Source organism: Schistocerca piceifrons, chromosome 10, assembly GCF_021461385.2.
Source record: "Schistocerca piceifrons isolate TAMUIC-IGC-003096 chromosome 10, iqSchPice1.1, whole genome shotgun sequence".
NCBI classification, from domain to species: Eukaryota; Metazoa; Arthropoda; class Insecta; order Orthoptera; family Acrididae; genus Schistocerca; species Schistocerca piceifrons.
In genome coordinates this window covers 65,644,724-65,666,165 of record NC_060147.1, presented here as the reverse complement: position 1 = coordinate 65,666,165, position 21,442 = coordinate 65,644,724, and the positions used below count along the sequence as shown (strand labels likewise).

The 21,442-nt window shown below is 44.7% G+C and overlaps 1 protein-coding gene across 1 annotated transcript; it reads right to left on the bottom strand.

Annotated features, from left to right (window-relative positions):
- Positions 1 to 590: 590 nt before the first annotated feature.
- LOC124718698 (homeobox protein Hox-C9-like) lies at positions 591 to 20,395 on the bottom strand. Its single transcript, XM_047244320.1, is given in 4 exon segments — positions 591 to 685; positions 688 to 742; positions 744 to 992; positions 20,300 to 20,395. Coding segments are annotated over 4 exon segments (495 nt in total).
- Positions 20,396 to 21,442: the final 1,047 nt, after the last annotated feature.

The window sequence follows — 21,442 nt, the reverse complement described above, 5'->3', positions numbered from 1 at the left end:
CTTCCCTTTACGTTGCTAGTGGTAGTGAAAACAGTGGGTGAATACAGTGCCATGCTACAAGAAAGAGTGCATCTAAATGGAAGACTGTCTCTTACTTGATAGTCAGTTTGTTAGGATGTTTTCGGAGTGGTAATGAGGATACTCTTTGTGTAGGATGATGGATTGTTTCAGAAAGTACTTTGCATAGCTTCGACCTTGTTCCTCATTGCTGTGGCAGTACCAGGACTGCTCCATTGGCACTTCTCATATCACCAGAAGTAGATGAGATCTTTGGACGACCAAGTATGTGTGTCTGAGTGGATATGAGTTTGGAAATAATTCTGTTGCTTGAGAAAATCCTTCGTCAGGATGTTGGTAAGGAACAACAGTGGGCACTGTTTTAGCTGGACACGCACTCTGCAATATGGGGACCGATGCGAACAGTTCCAAATTTCCCCAGTTGGGAGGAAGGAAGAGAAGAGGGACTGCCTAGGGCAGATACGCCAGTCAGTTCCGGAGACACCGTCAGCCTAGGTGGCGACGCCGTGGTGGAACTGCTGGTGGTGATGGTGGTGGTGGTGGCCGAACACAACCCCAGAGAACGCTACGGGTCACTGGTGGTGCTTGAGGGCTGCGACGGCGCCGTTGGGGGGCGCGTGGTGGTGCGCCTGGTGGCCCTGGTGGCCGTTGGCGGCGGCCGACGCCCCGCCGGCGGCCGCCTGCTGCTGCTGCTGTTGCTGCTGTTGCTGTTGTTGTTGCTGCTGCTGCTGCTGCTGCGCCGCCTGGCGCTGGCTGTTCTTCTTGTTCTTCATGCGCCGATTCTGGAACCAGATCTTGACCTGGCGCTCGGTGAGGTTGAGGTTGCGCGCCAGCTCCCAGCGCTTCTGCTTGCTGACGTACGCGTTGAAGAGGAACTCCTTCTCGAGCTCGAGCGTCTGGAACTTGGAGTAGGGCTTGCGCTTCTTGCGCACCGTCACCTGGCCCGTCCACTCGAGCGGGTTGCCCGCGCCCGGCTGGTGGTGGCCGACGCTGACGCCGATGCCGCCACCCACGCCGCCGCCGATGCCGCCGCCGATACCGACGCCGCCCCCGACGCCGACGCCCGCCCCCGCTGCGGCGGCCGCGGCGGCGCCGCAGCCCGCCAGCGAGCCTGCTGGGAACAAGGACGAGGGGGTAGGGCCCCACATCACTGCACACCATTAGCACATCAGGAAGTGTCACGACTCCGCGCAAGCTGCCGCTAATTGCTAGCTAAGCTACGGCGCCGCTGCGACACACACACACACACACACACACACACACACACGCACACACAAACTAGTATTATAGCCTGGAAGCTGTAGTTCCAATGCTACACTTCGTATTTTTTCATAGCCTACTCCTCTACTTAAAGGGAAAGCATACACCTAGACACAGTACAGCAGTTATAAAAATGGTTCAAATGGCTCTGAGCACTATGCGACTTAACTTCTGAGGTCATCAGTCGCCTAGAACTTAGAACTAATTAAACCTAACTAACCTAAGGACATCACACACATCCATGCCCGAGGCAGGATTCGAACCTGCGACCGTAGCGGTCACGCGGTTCCAGACTGAAGCGCCTAGAACCGCACGGCCACACTGGACGCCTACAGCAGTTATATACAGGCATATTCGTAAGTGCCTCTAGGGTTTCAGAAGACGAGTGGGAGAAAACCACAAGAAATACAGAAAAATGTCACATATCTGTGGATACAGCACCTCCCCAAGTTGCTACTCCCAATATGCACAGTGCGGTAGTAGCACTAAGATGATGATGATGTTTGGTTTGGGGGGTGCTAAACTGCGCGATCATCAGCCCCTGTACAAAGTCCCAATTTTTACACGGTCCAATTTTCACACAATCGAATATACCCACTGTCACGAATGACGATGACGACGAAATGATGAAGACGACGCAAACACCCAGTCCCCGAGCAGAGAAAAGCCCCAACCCGCCTGGGAAGCCAACTTGGTGTAAGTAGGCTGTTTAGGTTTTTATGTTAGTACGCCACGTAGCGCTCTGTATGAAAATCACTACTGACTGTGCTGTGTTCAGTCTGTGGCTGGTTGGACTCATTGTTGGAATATTCGCTTGTGTAGTGTTGCGCAGTGGGATGTGAACAGCACGTAGCGTTGGGCAGTTGGAGGTGAGCCGCCAGCAGTGGTGGATGTGGAGAGAGAGAGATGCCAGGGTTTTGAGAGGTTGCTATAAGCGTACGATCTGGACGTGTGTACGCCAGAAAAAGGAAATTTGTAAAGATGGATGTCTTGAATTGATATATATATAGAAGAGACTCATAAAATGTCTTGTATGGAGTGTTCTTCTATATGGCGCTGAAACATGGACTATGAGGAAAAAAGACAGAGAAAGACTGGAAGACTGGAGGCTTTTGAGATCTGGACATGGCGGAAGATGGAAAGAATAAGTTGGATGGACAGAGTAAAAAATGAAGAGGTACTCAGAAGAGTGGGAGAGAAAAGACAGTTACTAGATGTAATAAAGAGAAGAAAAAGAAATTGGAATGGGCATATATTAAGAAAGAATGACGGACTGATAAAAACAGTTTTAGAAGGTTATGTAGAAGGGAAAAGGAAGCGAGTAAGGAAGAGATTCCAGATACAGGATGACATGATGGACGGTACAACATACAGCAGCCTTAAGAAGGAAGCAATGGATCGCAGAAAATGGAGAGGCAAAGGACCTGCTAATGTAGCAGATAACTGATGATATATATATATATATATATATATATATATATATATATATATATATATATATATATACAGGGAGCGAAAGGCTATTTACAATTTGTACAGAAACCAGATGGCAGTTATAAGAGTCGAGGGACATGAAAGGGAAGCAGTGGTTGGGAAGGGAGTAAGACAGGGTTGTAGCCTCTCCCCGATGTTGTTCAATCTGTATATTGAGCAAGCAGTAAAGGAAACAAAAGAAAAATTCGGAGTAGGTATTAAAATTCATGGAGAAGAAATAAAAACTTTGAGGTTCGCCGATGACATTGTAATTCTGTCAGAGATAGCAAAGGACTTGGAAGAGCAGTTGAATGGAATGGACAGTGTCTTGAAAGGAGGATATAAGATGAACATCAACAAAAGCAAAACAAGGATAATGGAATGTAGTCGAATTAAGTCGGGTGATGCTGAGGGAATTAGATTAGGAAATGAGACACTTAAAGTAGTAAAGGAGTTTTGCTATTTGGGGAGCAAAATAACTGATGATGGTCGAAGTAGAGAGGATATAAAATGTAGGCTGGCAATGGCAAGGAAAGCGTTTCTGAAGAAGAGAAATTTGTTAACATCCAGTATTGATTTAAGTGTCAGGAAGTCATTTCTGAAAGTATTCGTATGGAGTGTAGCCATGTATGGAAGTGAAACATGGACGATAAATAGTTTGGACAAGAAGAGAATAGAAGCTTTCGAAATGTGGTACTACAGAAGAATGCTGAAGATTAGATGGGTAGATCACATAACTAATGAGAAAGTATTGAATAGGATTGGGGAGAAGAGAAGTTTGTGGCACAACTTGACCAGAAGAAGGGATCGGTTGGTAGGACATGTTCTGAGGCATCAAGGGATCACCAATTTAGTATTGGAGGGCAGCGTGGAGGGTAAAAATCGTAGAGGGAGACCAAGAGATGAATACACTAAGCAGATTCAGAAGGATGTAGGTTGCAGTAGGTACTGGGAGATGAAAAAGCTTGCACAGGATAGAGTAGCATGGAGAGCTGCATCAAACCAGTCTCAGGACTGAAGACCACAACAACATATATATATATATATATATATATATATATATATATATATATATATATATATATATATATATTACATGATGACTTTTGAACGTTGTAAACGTAAATACATTGTTTGTTCTCTATCAAAATCTTTCATTTGCTAACTACGCCTATCAGTAGTTAGTGCCTTCAGTAGTTAGAATCTTTCATTTAGCTTGCAGTATTGGAGCTCGCTGTATTGCAGTAGTTCGAGTAACGCAGATTTTTATGAGGTAAGTGGTTCATGAATGGTATAGGTTAATGTTAGTCACAGCCATTCTTTTGTAGGGATTATTGAAAGTTAGATTGCGTTGCGCTAAAAAAATTTTGTGTGTCAGTTTTGTGATGATCAGAAAAAGTAAAGAGAGAACTGTCTGAGTACGTTGAGTTTTACTCAGCTGTCTCTGTATCAAATAACATAGAGGTTTACCAGCAAAGTAATTCATAATTTTTCTTAGGGGACAGCCGGCCGAAGTGGCCGTGCGGTTAAAGGCGCTGCAGTCTGGAACCGCAAGACCGCTACGGTCGCAGGTTCGAATCCTGCCTCGGGCATGGATGTTTGTGATGTCCTTAGGTTAGTTAGGTTTAATTAGTTCTAAGTTCTAGGGGACTAATGACCTCAGAAGTTGAGTCCCATAGTTCTCAGACCCATTTGAACCATTTTTTTCTTAGGGGACGTTTCACTGGGATCTAGAGGCAGTGACGCTTGCTACTAGACCACGAGTTGCGGTCAGTAGCACTAGGGTGCAGGTGTGTCCGCGCATCTAGTTTTGTAGAAATTCCGTCTCCGTAACTGGTTCGTCAGTACAGCTGATTGCCATGAAAGAGGCCCATGTTCGATTCCCAGCCGAGCAGGGGATTTTATTTGGTATTGTCCAGAGATCGCGGTACCGCACCAAAGCTGGCAACGCAAGTAGATACCACAGACAATATCGAGAGCGCCCTGCAGTTTGCAACAGCTAATGGGAGGGACTCCAGAATACCACGCCTCCCTATCAGCTTAGCAGAGCCCTCACGCTGAGGTCAGTATAGCGTCGAGCATGCTGGACTTCTGCCCAGTTCGCGACCTCATCTGCAGAGTCAGCATCATAGTACTGGACCAACATTGCATTTCGTGCTGCAAGGGAACAGCTGCACCGTAATTCGTGTGTTCTGGTTTGATGAGCCTTCTCCCCGAGCTATCAAAGTACCCACAGTTATGACCGAAAACGTTTTTTTTTTTTTTATTCTGGTCACAACATTTTTCCACTGGGGGACTAGGTGTTCTGTTGTTCTCACCATCCGTTCATCCTCACTGACAGGCAAGTCGCCGAAGTGGCGTCACATAAAAAGAACTGCACCAGGCACCCGCACTCCCCGAAAGGGGACTCCCGGCCACAAATGCCATACGCACGTTTCTTTTAATTTTTTTATAGACAAATCACACTTTTGTGATGTCGCTTCGGCTTGCAGACAGGCGACCTAATAACAGATTTCCTGGGCAACTCGTGGCAGCGACTTGAACTAACTGCACACACGTGTTGACGTTTCCTGTCTCACAAACGGTGGGCACGTAGAGCACCTGTAATTGAGTTAGGAAATAGAAGAAACGCTCTGTCCACTGATTTGTGTCTATTTTCTGTTGGTCTTTTAATTGTCCCCACAGTCGTCATCTTAAACCCCAGAGATACCTACGAATAACCCTGTATTTAAATGACAGATATAGATTGTATACACCCATACCGAGTGACGTTTTAAATTATGAGGATATGAGTTATCACTTGAAAATGGTACATTGCTGTAACAACCTGATCGTTTGAAATAAATGACTGAAAAGTTTTACGAGCTTGTTGATTACCACATGAGAGCGCCATGCATCTTGGATCAGCGTTTTGCGCAATCAGCTAAGGCGGCAGACTACAAGTCTAATAACACTTCGTTCCAGTCCCACGATTTCTTCCCCTAATCTTCCACAAGACCTCTGCATCATTACACTGAATAATATTTCTTAGGAAAGGAACTATAGTTATAATAGTGATCCTAACTACGGCATATTCTTAGCGAGGGGTAACAAGAAATCCAGATAAAATGAACATTTATTTATCGATTCATTCACATGCACATTGCATCGAGATTACGTGGGGGTCACTTGCTTTCAAAAACGTTTACTGAATTTGCGACATAAGCTTGAATTTAACGACAAGTAAATGTTCAGCTCGAGGTGAATCCAAAGGAAAATGATGAGGAGTAGCCGGCAGCTAGGGTACATACGGGGCGCGAACAGCGTCAGATGTTGAGTGATTACTGTGAAGGTCACAGAGGTGCGGCATACACAGCTGGAGCTCTCGTGTGGTTTTCAACAGCCTCGAAAAAGCCTTTTTCGAAAACGGTTGGGAAGCACATGGTACCAGAGAAGCATTTCTTACATCTAAATGTGTAATACAACTGTGCCTAATACGAGCCGAATTGGTTGGGATGTGTGATTCCCGTTTTTACTTTCGGCGCCACAGTCTCTTTCTTAAGCTATGTTGTATAAAAATAATTCACAGAGACTGAGTCAGAGCGTAAATATCAAGTTTACTGAGTTGCATTGTATCAGCATTATACACCCATTAATTTATGAAACACATAATAGGACGTTAAACAGAACGAAGAATTACAAAATGTAGTGAACGCGATCTGCTATGCATATAGCTATACTTCGTCGTAGGAATAAAACATAAGACGCAATAGAAGGTAGTCAAATTGCCAATAATAATAATAAATGAGCCCTGCTGTGAACTATATATACTGCCTGACAAAAAAGTGAAGAATCGAGAAGACATGATCAGCGGTCAGTGTAACCATCGGTGGGTATGTAAATGATTAGAAATACAATTCTCTGTTACAGGAAGATTGGCCACCAGAGTGCATTAGGGTTGTTACTCGGTCAGCTAGGGTACATATGGGACGCGAACAGAGTCAGATGTTGAGTGATTACTGCGAAGGTCACAGAGAGGCGGCGTACACGTGTGAGGTAGCGTTATCAGCACCTGTCAAAGTTTCAGAAGGGACGTTAACGTAAATCCCCATTTGGTCGGCTGGTCGAATCGTCAACATTTTTGGGACATTCAGACGTGACAGTGGCCCGGTGATAGACTTCGTAGGAACTTGAGGGTAGGAGCACCAGTTGTCAAGGTTCCAGTCGATCCCATAAGACCAATACAAAGAAGGATCTCCATATCATGGATCAAGCACATGTTAACCCCTAAATATTTGCGTCTGCCATCCGAAAACAAATATTGGACTGCCTGCGAAACTGTGTGTCATCCCGCACAAATGGTCGCTTTGACCAGCACAGACGGACCAGGAAATTACCGTCCCTTGCGTAGGCTACCGTTAACGCCACAACACAAACGGCTACGTTTGGGTTGGTGCCGTAACAAGGACGCTTGGATTGCCAGTGAATGGCGTCGGACTGTGTTCAGCGACGGATCAGGGCTATGATCATCGTCGCCGATTATGGCGATGCCCAACTCTTCCCATATATTGGAGTGTCACAACTGTGTTAGTCCTGGTGTTATGGTGTGAGGCGCCATTGTGAAGGACTTCCGGTCACGGTCAATACTGACTAAGGGAACTCAAACACCACAATGGTACATCATGGATATCCTGTGTCTCATGTATTACCTTTCCTGTGACAGTACCATGGTGCCATTTTTCAACAGAACAATCTTCGCCCACACGTGGCACGAGTCTCTATTAATTGACTGGATGATGGTGAGGTACTCCAACGGCCAGAAATTTTCTTGATAGAATATATGTGGGACCAGGTCGGATTTCCAACTCTTGTTAGTCAGACTGCCTCCCAACCGAATCACTACACGCATTCAGGCCAGGAGTGCAACGTCACACGGATAAGTGGACCCATATTGCCAAGTTACCTGCAAATTTGACACGAATTTGTAGTCACTGAAACCTATAATCTGCAATTTGGTTCCCTCCCGACCTTCGGGTGCTTCAGTTTTGCTGTCAGCAGTGTATGTCGATTACACATTTAAACAACGGGAAATATAGGATGGAATGTAACAATATTATGAAAAGGATGGTTGCTACTCACCATATAGTGGAGATACTGAGTCGCAGATAGGCACAACAAAAAAAAAAAAAAACAACTGTCAGAAATTGAACTTTCTTGCCTCAGCAGCATGAGACTGTGGTTATGTGTGTACGAGTTGCGTTTGCGTGAGTGTCTCTCTCTCTCTCTCTCTCTCTCTCTCTCTCTCTCTCTCTCTGTGTGTGTGTGTGTGTGTGTGTGTGTGTGTGTGTATGTTGTCTACTTTCGACGAAGTTCTTGTTCGCCGAAGGCTCTCTTTGTGACAGTAGTTTTGTTGTGTCTCTCTGCGATTCAGCATCTCCGCTATATGATTATACACTTTCTTTAGTCTGTATGGTTTATTTTCATCATTTCTTCTACGGGATTTTATTGCCTTACGGTGCATCGTATCCGTTTATTCCTACGACAAAGTACAGTTATCGGATCTAGGTTTGAGAGCACAACACAGTATGACGGTAATTTACAACACGCTGCCTAGTGGGTAGCAAAATGACAAAGACCATTAGCTCAAAACATGAATTTCTGGTCGTTGTTTTCGGAAGAAATAGTTGGTATCATCAACGGCAATGCGAGCATGAGTTACCTCTGGATACCAACAGCTGAACGGCCCGTCGACGACGGATTTTCGTTTGCCAAATGATAAGGAAGGAAATGGGACGTGACCTTTTCAAAAGAATCTTCCTGCCATTGGCCCTAAACAGTTTAAAGTAATCACGGAAAACGTAAATCTGGATCGCCGGACGTGTGTTTTGAACCTCCACCCTCTCGAATACGAGTGCTGTGTCTTCCATGCGATGCTCCAAGATGTGTTCTATCAACTGATCCCTTCTCACAGTCAAGTTGCGCCATAAGCCCTTTTTTCCAATTCGATGCAGTACTTCTTCATTAATCATTCGGTTACCAGGCTAATCTTCAGTATACTTCTCAAATACCGTATTTCAGTAGCTTCCGTTCTCTTCTTGTCAGTACTACTTAAAGTCTTCGTTTCATTTCCATATCAACCATTAAAAAAAACATTAGGAAAAGGCTACCTACATTTAAATTTGTACTCAATTTTAACAAATTTATCTTTAAAAGTAACGCTTTTCTTGCTGTAGCGAGTCTGCACTTTATATCCTGTTACTTCGGCAGTCGCCAGTTATCATGCTGCCCAAATAGCAAATATCATCTACCGTTTTCAATGTCCAACGGTACCGACCGGCTCCATGGCCTGTTTGTTTTCAATGTCTCATTACCTAATCTAATTCTTTCGGCACCACTTTATTTAATTCCGATGCATTCTATTACTCTTATTTTGCTTTCGTTATTGTTAATTTGATAACTTCTGACGAAGACACCATTCATTCCCTTCGGCTGATCACGGAATTGCTCTGCCGGCTCTGATAATTACACTGACATCCTCAAACCCATAAGTTTATTTACGTTTCTTCCTGTAATTTAATACCTTTTCACAGTTTTTTCTTCGTTTACTTTAAAGCTTATGCAATGTGAATGAATAAAATGACGGATACTCTGATAACTTCTTTCACTGTCTGCTCATTTACTGTCTCACTTTCATTTTCCACGACTCTTACCAAATTCAGTCTATTTTCTGTACAAGCTGTAGATAGATTTTTGCTTCTTTTATTTGATACCTATTAACTTGTGAATTTTAAAGACAATTTCCGATTGAACATTGTCAGAAGCTTTCTCTAAATCTACGAACGCTATAAATATGGATGTACCATTCTTTGAACTAACGTCTAAGATAACTCGTATGATCAAGATTGCTGCTCGTGTTCCTACATTTTTTACCTTCCCCTAGATCGGCTTCTACCAGTCGTTCAGTCCTTCTGTAGATAATTACGGTAAAGTTGCTATCGATAGGCCACCTAAATAAAATGTGTAATAAAACCCTATACATTGTAGTAAAAATATTGTTTTTAGAGTAACTTCAACATTAACTTTTCCATTTCACTATATCAGGCACGGAAGCCATACACATTCACAGTTAATGAAACACGTGAAAAATGAAAACCTGGGTCATCAGGCCAGTCAAGGCGACTGGTTTCATCCATTGGACTTGGCAATTTCCATGAATGGCCTATAGCGCAATAGTTGTTATACGCTATACACATCTAAATAAGTGTCAATACATATAATATTTTTGTTTTTAAGAGTTTTTTGACCGCATCTGCACCGAATAACTTGTATTCGGAACCAAGAATACTAAAAGCAGAATTTTTGCGTTCTGAGGTAAAAATAAAAGAAGATACGTTTCACCGATTATCATAATACAAACTATCAGAAAAACATTTAAAGAAAACCATTTCTTAAATTTTGTTCATAGTGTCGTAAATAGGCGTGAGATTAGACAAAATTTGGAGTGGCTCACTGAACGCAACTCTCAAGGCAACTTGCACGGCGCATCGCTTAACAGCAACTAGTTTCTGTCCATAGAACGTGTATTCATATTCTGAGTACGACAAAATAGAGTGAATTGCTCGTACCTTCCAATGACGGATGCAGAAATTTAATCAGTATTACCATAGCACCCCAATGCGTCAATCATTAACACTAGTCAATCACGAGAACATAGTGTGAATTTTATCTTCTTTCACTGTTGCTTTGCGTCTTCGTGGAACAGTTTACCAGTTAGTTGTTGGCAACACGGAGTACACTTAATAACCGCTGTACTGCCCCTATTGTGAGTATCCACGGAGAAATCGAGCCGGTCCATCGATGGAGCCTGGCCATCGACAGCAACCTTCCCCTATTGTTAGATCACCTTTTAGCTACTTCCATTTAAGTTTACAAGTCTTTTTAAATGTATTCCGTAGCCAGTGGAACTCGCGGAAGAATTTTTTGTGTTACGAGTGTATATTTTCTCATCGTGGAATACGTGCCATTACATAGTTTTGTAAGAATTTCCCGTGTTTGATGCAGAAATGTGAATAGTGGAGCAAAATGGTAGGTGTCGTTGCCTTACGGAGAAGAAGTAGCCGTTTAAGTGCCTGTGTGCGCAGCTGACATAGAAACACAAAGCAGATTTCAATCTCGCGTTCAGTGACATAAACCGAACACGGGTGTTTTTATGGGCACTTTCCAGGCGGTCGTATATTACGGGGCACAACTTGTTCCGCGGGCCCGACTTCGGCGCCAAACACGCGTCGTCGGCGCCGTATCAACGCTCTAAACAATCTCGGCGAGAGTGTGGACTTCACAATCAACGCTCGCCTGCGAAATGAGGCATTGTTCCGCGCGAACAAACGGCAACGAAATAATAACTGCCCAGTGTTTAAGCTGCAGAGTCGTAGCGGAGCAACGGAGAGGGACGGGAATGGTTCGCGAGGTACAGTGCAAAACGAATACGATCGCGCCACGCGATTCCCGTTCATTCTACTGTCCCCTTCTCGGAGTCGATTAGTAGTGTCCTTGGATAAAGATTTAGTACTCGCGGTGTGCGAGGTGATTGAGAATGGAAGATCATAATAAGCTCAAGCGAAGGGGCCTGATGAAATCATACATTAAAATCTAACTTCCTAAACGCTTAACCTTATGTACGGGGCATAATTCCAGTTGCGGGTTGCCAGTCTAATGGCTTTCAAGGAAAACAAAGCTATGATTATCGGTATTTCATATAACTGTTGACCGCATTTAACACTTCCAGTGCCAATATTGTAATATTTCGAGTGCGACATCCTACACAGGACTGCCATAAATGTAATACGCTCAAACGACGCACCACGAAGGGACTATCCGGATGGGACGGAAGTCTGTAGACGTGAAGTACTTGAACAGACAAATAAGTGATTATGATTTCAGAAAAATTGGATGATTTATTCAAGAGAAAGAGCTTTACAAACTGAGAAAGTCAATCACGCGTTGCCCACCTCTGGTCTTTACGGAAGCAGCTATTCGGCTTAACACAGACTGGCTTGGCCTCTTGGCCTCTAGAGAGATACCGCGCAAAAGCCTGTCCAGCTGGCGCGTTATATCGTTAAGGGCCCTACCCATAAGGCTCCAAAGGTTCCCAACTGCGAAGAGGTCCGGCGATCTTGCTGGGCAATATAGTGTTTGGCAACCACGAAAACAACTTGTAGAAACTCTCGCGGTATGCGGGCGGGGATTATCTTGCTGAAATATAAGCCCAGCATGATATCCCATCAAGGACAACAAAACGGGGCGTAGAACATCGTCGATGTGCCGTCGTCCTGTAAGGGTGCCGCAGATGACAACGAAAGAGTTCCTGCCATGAAATCAAATGGCATCCCAGACCATCACTCATGGTTGTCGGGTCGTATGGCAGCTGCAGTCAGGTTGGTGTCTCACCGCTGTCCCGTGTGTCTCCAGACAGGAAGAAAGTCTTATCGACTGGTCCAGAAATATCTTCAGTGATGGGCCCCGCTTTGGATTCAGCTCTGATGACGATATAAGGCGCCGATTGGACAGAATTTGGCACGATATCTCTCAGGAGGACATCCAAAAGATCCCGTCAGTAAATGTCAAGCCGAATAACTGCTTGCATTAGGGCCAGAGGTGGACCAGCTCGCTATGAGTTGTTCAGATTCTGAACCTGTTTTGCTTGACTAATTCATCCAATATTTCTGAAACTGTAATCACCCATTTGGGTAGTTTATTCGTAAAAGCACTACGTCTTCATGCCACAAGTGGATAATCGGGACCATCCGACAGCCAAGTCATCCTCAGCTGAGGATGCGGATAGGAGGGGCGTGTGGTCAGCACATGGTCCTCCCGGTCGTTAAGATGGTCTTCTTTGACATGAGCCGCTACTATTCGGTCGAGTAGCTTCCCAATTGGCATCACGAGGTTGAGTGCACTCCGAAAAATTGGTAACAGTGCATGGCGGCCAGGACGGTCACCCATCCAAGTGCCGGCCACGCCCAACATCGATGATCTGACGGTGCCCGGTGTTTCCACCTGCAAGGCCGTTGCCCAGTTTCTACGTGATGAGTCGTTTTCTCTCTCTCTCTCTCTCTCTAATACTATGCGTGCGGCAGTTGGTTCAAATGGCTCTGAGCACTATGGGACTTAACATCTGTGGTCATCAGTCCCCTAGAACTTAGAACTACTTAAACCTAACTAACCTAAGGACATCACACACATCCATGCCCGAGGCAGGATTCGAACCTGCGACCGTAGCAGTCGCGCGGTTCCGGACTGAGCGCCTAGAACCGTGCGGCAGTTCTCACTAAGAATCTGTGCCCAAAACATGATTAGCTTGGCATTCTTTCCAACGCTGAAGACAAACGAATGTTCCATGCATGGGACTCAAAATGTTAAAAAATTTTAAAATATTGTCATACTCTGTCAAATAAGAGGTATGACCAAAAGTTAAAGATGTAAGACAGTAAGACAATTATTATCGTTTTTTTTACATGGGCGTTCGATTTTTTTAACAGTGAGAGGAGAAGGTAATTTCTGATATACACTAACACGGGAAAGTTGTCCCATTTGACGATGTACCGTGCATGGCGCCCGAATATTGCGCCTAGATGCGGCGCATAAAAGGAGTGTTGACACCAAATTTGAGCAGTCTGCTACAGACACATGTGTAGTGAAGGTGGCAGCGAATTGGGAGTTGCCTCACTTTGATCGAGGGTGGTTTTCGGTAAATGACACATGGGACATCGCAAATCAAGGATCAGACAAGAATTCGGGTTTCCGAGGTCGACAGTGTCTATGTCGATCATCAGTTCCGCAGAGACGGTGTTTCCACATGTCGACGATGACGTTTGGTTGTGGGGCACTCAACTGCGCAGTCATCAGCGCCCATACGAAGGCCCACTTTCCACACAGTCCAATTTATTTAACAGTTCAATCTAGTTTCTATGATAATGGTGATGGAATGATGAGGACAAACATCCAGTCACCGGCAAAGCAAGTTCCCAACCCGGCCGGGAATCGAACCCCGGACCCCGTGATCCAAAGCGTTCCACATGTGTAAACCGCATAGCGGGACGACCGCAAGCATTTGACGCACGGACGTCACGCAGCCAGCCCAGAGCTATATGGGGCGAACGACGGCTTACGTTGAGCAGTTTTGGTGTCGCCATATCTACAGCTCCACGTAATTAAAATTTCCAACCAGCACTTTTTTGTGGAGACGTTTGCGAACGATTAATTTAATTCATGATGTCAACCAATGTGAATTGAGATACCAACAAATGTAATAAAGGGTGTTTAAAAAAAAAGTATCACATGTTCAACACAAGGTATTATAGGTCAAACCTAGACCAAAACTTCCTCTAACCATACGTCGAGAGTCGAGTACATGTTGAGATATGGCTCAATCTGTCTTCTCATTCTCATCTGTCTGTTACCTAGAAGTAGACTGTAGACAGTGCGCATGTGGTTACCGTGCAGCCTGACACATCCTTCATCCCTTCTTCGCAGTGGATCCAGCACTCTTTCAAAATGCAGCTGGCTCCTATAGGATTTCGTAACATGCGTTGGTCACACGATCCTGGGACGTCTATACTCTGTCGATGGGTTGGGCGTGCACCTGTGACTTTAAATGTCCTCATAGTCAGAAACCCAGCTGATTCAGGTCCAGTGAATGAGGAGGCTATGTCACAAAATCTCCTGGACCGATCCATCGCTCGTATCATCCGTTGAAAATGAGGTCGTCCCCCGGATGCATAAACCACAGTCGTCGGCCTTCTGCAGAAATAACGTTGTCCAATAGCGCTGGTAGTTCATCGCACATAAGTAGGTGATACACAGCCCCTGATAATCTTTTTGGCAATGTGTTCGGCCTTGTGAGTCTGTCACTGGATGTTCGTGACCATACACTGCGCGATCCTCAAGTGTCACTTCCATGACTGCTTGAAGATTTGCATCTTCACATCAACACCTACATCTACAATTATATGATTACTCTGAAATTCAAAATTAAGTGAGTGACAGAGCGTTCATTGATTCACCTTCAAGCTACTTCTCTACTGTTCCACTGTCGGACAGTGCGCAAGAAAACCAAACACTTTTATGTTTCCGGCAAGCTCTGATTTCTCTCTTGGTATTACAATGAACATATTTCTCTATGTAGGTAGGCGCCGCCAAAATATTTTCACACTCTGAGGACAAAGTTGGTGTCAGAAATTTCGTAAGATCCTGTCGCAACGAAGAACGGCTTTGTTTTGTTAACTGCTATCCAGATTCATGTATCATATCCGTGGCACTGTCTCCCCTATTTCGTGATAATACAAAACGTGCTGCCCTTTGAACTTTTCCGTCAATCTTATCTATGATTCCACAGCGCACAACAATACTCCAGTAGAGGGCGGACAAGCGTAGTGTAAGCACTCACGTGCGTACTGTGATAATTTATTATCCCCTGTCTTGTGAACCCTATCTCATCCGTAATTCAAGTGCAGGATGTGAACTGCGGACCTATAACGGCTCATATCTCAGAAGGTACTGATTAACGTACATCATATTTGGAACTTTTTTCTAGTTTTCACCAATACTACCTCCTGTAAGAATATGTGATAAACATTTTCAAAAAAATCTGTATTTACTGATCAGCGAGGACATAGAAGTGTCTTCGAGATGTGTCGGGTGGTTGAATCATCAAGCAAAATGTATTAAATTTGCTTCTAAAGTATACCTACGGAGTGACGTATCTATTCTGTCTCTTCTATTAATCCTACATGGTAAGGATCATGTCTCACAAATAGTCTCTGAGAATCGATTGAATGACTTTCCTACGGCATTTCTTTCGTCGACAAATTAAATTTCGTTTATGTTCCTCACCCGGGCAGAATAGACCCTCCTGCCGTGGGTACAGCTTCTGCGCAGACTATATGGCATCTCTACGGGTCGAAGGACATGTAAGGGAAGAATTGCGCGAAAAGGAAGGGAGGCAGTGTTGTGTCCCATCCTCGATGTTATTCAGTCTCTGCAATGAGCACGCAGTAAAGTACGCGAAAGAAAGATTTAGCGAAGAAATTAAAGCTCAGGAAGGATAAACGAAAACACTGAAATTTGGCGATGATATTGTAATTCTGGCAGAGACAGCAAAGGGCTTGGAAGAGCGTTTGAACGGAGTACATATTGACCTGAAAAGAGGTTGTAAGATGAACGTCAACAAAAGTAAAACGATGGCAATGGAATGTAGTGGAACTATATCAGGCGACGCTGAGAGAAGTAACTGGAAAATTAGCTGTTGAAATGGTATACAGGCTCTATTTTTTACTGTTTCAGCAACAAAATAACTGATGATGGCCGATGTAGGATGGATATAAAATACAGAAACAGTATTTCTAGAAAGAAAGTGATATCTCTTAACATAAAATTAAATGTTAGGACACCTTTTTTGAGGTTATTTGCGTAGAGTGTAGTATTGTACGGAAGTGAAACTTGAACGGTAAACAGTTCAGGCAAGAAGAGAGTAGAACCAGTTAAAATGTGATACGACAGAAGAATTCTGAGGACTGGTTAGGTAGATCGAGTAACTATTGAAGATGTACTGAACTGAATTGGAAATAAAAGAAATTTATGGCACGATTTGGCTAAAATGACGGTTCGGTTGATAGGAGACCTTTCTGAGACATCACTGAATTGTGGGAAGTGTGAGGCGGGCGGGGTGGGGGCGGATAGTAATAGACATTGTAGAGGGAGATCATTGCTTCAATACAGTAAGCAGGTTCAAATGGCTATGGGTTTCAATAGTTATGCAAAGGTGTGGATAGCTGCATCAACCAGTGTTTTGGATTGAAGAACACTATTTTAAATGATATTAAAAAAGTTACTCTAAATAATTTCAGTCTGGCATCTATTTTTCCTGAAATTCGTTTTACAAGGTTGTTTCACTTTAGTCGCTTCAGTTGAATATTCAACGTTGATGCAGTTCCCACTGATTCATCCACACTATTTTAATGGAAAACTTCGTATTTTTCCGCCATTTATACGTAAGACGCTGCATCTTTACGCTGAGGTTCACTGCCTCTTCTTAAGCCACTAGTCGATCTTATGTAATTTGCAAGTATTAAGCAACAGCGCCGACCGTCAACAGGTCATGGAGCTCCCGATGCTGTCTGCTAGAACTATGGTTGACAAGTCCACATTTAGAAAAGCGGGACTCAGCATTATATTTAGCCAGACAGTTTGGCCTAAAATCCGGACTACCTATTTGAAATACAGATAGAGTCAGTCCGGTATTTTTAGCCCTTTATTATTAATTAATTACAGTCAGTTTTTGTGGGAACCCGCCAGGGTAGCCGAGCGCCTTAACGCGCTGCTCCGTGGACTCGGGTAGGCGCGCCGGCCCCGGATCGAATCCGCCCGGCGCATTAACGTTGAGGGCCGGTGTGCCGGCCAGCCTGGATGTGGTTTTTAGGGGGTTTTCCACATCCCGCTAGGTGAATACCGGGCTGGTCCCCATGTTCCGCCTCAGTTACACGCGTCGCAGACATTTGAAACACGTCCGCACAATTTCATGATTTACACTAGACGCAGACAAATAATTCAAATGGCTCTGAGCACTATGGGACTTAACTTCTGAGGTCATCAGTCACCTAGAACTTAGCAGTACTTAAACCTAACTAACCTAAGGACATCACACACATCCATGCCCGAGGCAGGATTCGAACCTGCGGCCTTAACAGTCGCGCGGTTCCAGACTGTAGCGCCTAGAACCGCTCGGTCACCCCGGACGGCTGGACGCAGACGGTTAGGGTACAGTGCTTCCGTCCTGGGGGGTATGGGGTGGCGGCAAGAAGGGCATCCAGCCTTCCCTAACACTAACATTGCCAAATCCGGTGTAACGACGCCGACCCTGCGATTGCTGCGTGACTATTGCGTAAGCCAAAGAAAGAAAGAAAGTGAGATTTTTATGGAATGAATTTTGAGTCATGTAAGTTGTCAATTATGATAGCAAGTAAGTGCCCAGCCTCTCTCCTAAGATAATCTCTTCTCAAAATAAAACATTCCTCAATGAACAGAATAAGCAGTTTTCCATTATTTCGGGTCGGAAATCGAAAATAATGAATCAACTTCGAACATTTCAGTTACACCTATGAAGAAATTACAATAATCTGCAGATATCTATTAATATTTCTCATTTGAACCCAGTTGATGAAGAACGTTATTTATCCTGCAATTCGTTTCCTGATACTCTTCACAGGACTAACTTAAATTTTACAACATCGGCATCGTCAACGTTGTGCCAGTTTCGGTTCCCAGTTTATTGGCGGGCGCTTACAAACGAGAACAGCGTATCAACGTTGGCATTAGAGCTAGGAATTGCAAAGTAAAATACAGTCAATTCAATAATCCCAAATAAAGTTATTCTCCGTTCTGTGGTTTGGAATAAACTGTCCACTTCTCACGTGCCAAAAACTTTTTAAAGAGAGATTAGTCTTCCTTTTTGCATCAATTTGGCGAAATTGTGCTGCCAATTAAAAAATTTATTGCCATCCATGTGGTTGGGTGGTTGCCTCACCCACTGCGAGAGGCGTGTCTGTCAAATAGTGGATTGGGCTCTTTCAGATTGCGAAAAAAAACCAGCACACAGACGTTAGAGTAATATTGGTTGGCATATATATGTAGCCATATGTTAAAGCTCCTTATTCCCTTTACCGTTATTCTTCTTGCTTTCTTTATTAACTCCGAACGGGCCTCAGTTGTGTCTTCTATATTTCATCGCTAAAAAAGGCCGGAGTTGTGTACATGATCCGGCATAAAAGGTCTCCCGTATTTCGAGAGGCCGCTGTGTGAGTTGTGGTGGGGACACTGATGCGGACGGGATATCGACCGATGTTGCAACGACTTGGCTAATTGGACATCGTGATTTTGTTGTGGAGGAGTATATTCGGAATGGTGGTTCTGTGATTACTGTTCAGCGAGCATTTCGCTTTCAGTTCGAACTTCACCGACATGATTCTATTGCTGACAGAAAAACTATTCGAGATTGGGTATCACACTTCAGAACATCAAGTTCTGCACTGAAAAGAAAATCTACTGACCGACCTCGGAGTGTAGCAACGCCGGAAAATGTGGTGTGTGTTAGAGCTTCCACCCAATAACTTCAGCTGCCCTGAAACTGCCTGATAGGAGTGTAAGAAGCAACTGGCACAAAAATCTTCACGATCATCCATAGTAAGTGATCGTCACCTAGAAATTAACTGAGAGACAGGAAATTCTTCGAGTCTTTCCCCCCAGGCGCTGTTTTGATTTCTTTTGTTGAGGCCCACTTCCATTTGTCAGGTACTGTAAATTGTGCTGCCCTGTGCGGCCCTGAACACCTCACCAGCCACCACTTTTCAGCGAACATACACAGTTTGATGCGCCGTTGATGAATTTGCTACTGGGATCTACAATTTTTTTTTTCTAAGAAGATGGTATAACAATAAAAGATGACGTAACAATAACGGTTAATTCAAATCGCTATTGTCTAGTGATAGAGACATCCCTCCAACCATGTTGAACCAGTTAACTGCGCACCTTGAAGAGGAGGAAGTCTGGTTCCAATCAGACAGAATTACAGCTGGCATTTGCTTGCAATCTATAGAAATTTTGAGAAAGTTATTACCTACACGTGTTCTCTCTACGGGAGGAAATATGTCCTGCCCTCAAAGCCACCTGATTTGACACCTTGCATTTTTTTTTTATACTTAAAGACTCAAGTGTACAATCATCGCCATTCAGTCCTGCAAGCACTTAAAGAGGCAATCATTCAGACAGTGGCTGCTATTCCGCTCGAAATGGCACGAAGAGAAGTGGATAACTTCCGGTAAAGGCTTCTTCAATGTGTCAAAACTGGAGGACGCCATTTACCACAGATAATGTTTGAAACCAGCTAGTGTAAAATGGCATAGTATTTGTTGTTCACAAATGAAATTATTTTCTCTGTATGTTCGTTTTTCTGTAATTACTTTTCGAAACACGTGAGGTCTGTCTGGCCGATCCTGAATAATCGGCAGGACACCTTGTAGCCCTGGCTCTTTCCGATTCTACACAGTCTGTTTTCTATTGCTCTACAATCTCCCTTTCCCTGTCTCTCTCTCATTTCTCTCTCCCTTTCTCTCCTCCTTCTCTCTCTCTGTCTCTCTTTCACGGCGTGTGTGTGTGTGTGTGTGTGTGTGTGTGTGTGTAAAAGGTAGAGAGAGAGAGAGAGAGAGAGGGTATACATCTCCTCCCGTCCCGTGCCACTTTCTCCTCTGCAGAAAGGAAGAGTATGAGACGCGCAGACAGGTGAAGCTGCGATTACACACACACACACACACACACACACACACACGCTAGACTTCTTGGCCCGGAGCTGAGATCGACCCCCGTCCCTCCGCTCCCCCCCCCCCCCCCCACACCCACACCACAACCAGCTCCCTCCCCTCCTGCCGCCGCACAGACAAACTCGTCGCATAAGCGGGAGCGGGTCCCGCGCTGACGTCACCGGGATAACAGAGCCCTGGCGCCAGCTAGTCGTAATTACGGCACCTGTCTCCCTGCTGCCGCTGCCGCTGCCGCTGCCGCCACCTGTGCCCGGCCGGGACGCGTACAGCTGACTAAGCCGCGGCTGCAGTCTCATCAAGGACCGCGCTGCTCAGCGTTATCTGCCGAGCTCCTCATCCTCATCCCAGACAGAGAACTTTCTACCTGCCACCCAGCACACAGCTGCTCCCGCCGGGTCACCGGGGAAACCGGTTCTGCGCTACGCCAGTCACAGCTGGTCAAGTTCTCTTCCGTCGCGTGATGTATGTAGCTCGGTCACACACAAAAGTCAGTATAAATTTGAAAACTTAATAAACCACGGAATAATGTAGATAGAGAGGTAAAAATTGACACACATGCTTGGAATGACATGGGGTTTTATTAGAACCCAAAAAAACAAAGTTCACAAAATGTCGGACAGATGGCGCTGGACAGCAAAACTGCTACCGTGACGGGTGAGAGGCACGCCGATATGTTACTGTATCGCATCATCCCCAGCCTGGCTGATAAACACCTGCTGGAACGTACGATGTTTATGCAGGATGGCGCTCCACCCCATATCGCTAGACGCGTGAAAGATCTCTTGCGCGCGTCGTTTGGTGATGATCGTGTCCTCAGCCGCCACTTTCGTCATGCTTGGCCTCCCAGGTGCCCAGACTTCATTCCGTGCGATTATTGGCTTTGGGTTTACCTGAAGTCGCAAGTGTATCGTGATCGACCGACATCTCTAGGGATGCTGAAAGACAACATCCGACGCCAATGCCTCACCGTAACTCCGGACATGCTTTACAGTGCTGTTCATTATTCTTCGACTACAGCTATTGTTGAGGAATGATGGTGGACATATTGAGCATTTCCTGTAAAGAACATCATCTTTGCTTTGTCTTACTTTGTTATGCTAATTATTGCTATTCTGATCAGATGGAGCGGCATCTGTCGGACATTTTTTGAACTTTTATATTTTTTTGCTTCTAATAAAACCCCATGTCATTCCAAACATGTGTGCCAATTTGTACCTCTTTATCTACATTATTCCGTGATTTATTCAGTTTTCAAATTTATACTGACTTTTTGATCACCCTGTATATATCATATAACTCGTGGGATAGCGAAATGCACATATACAGATGGCGGTACTATCGCG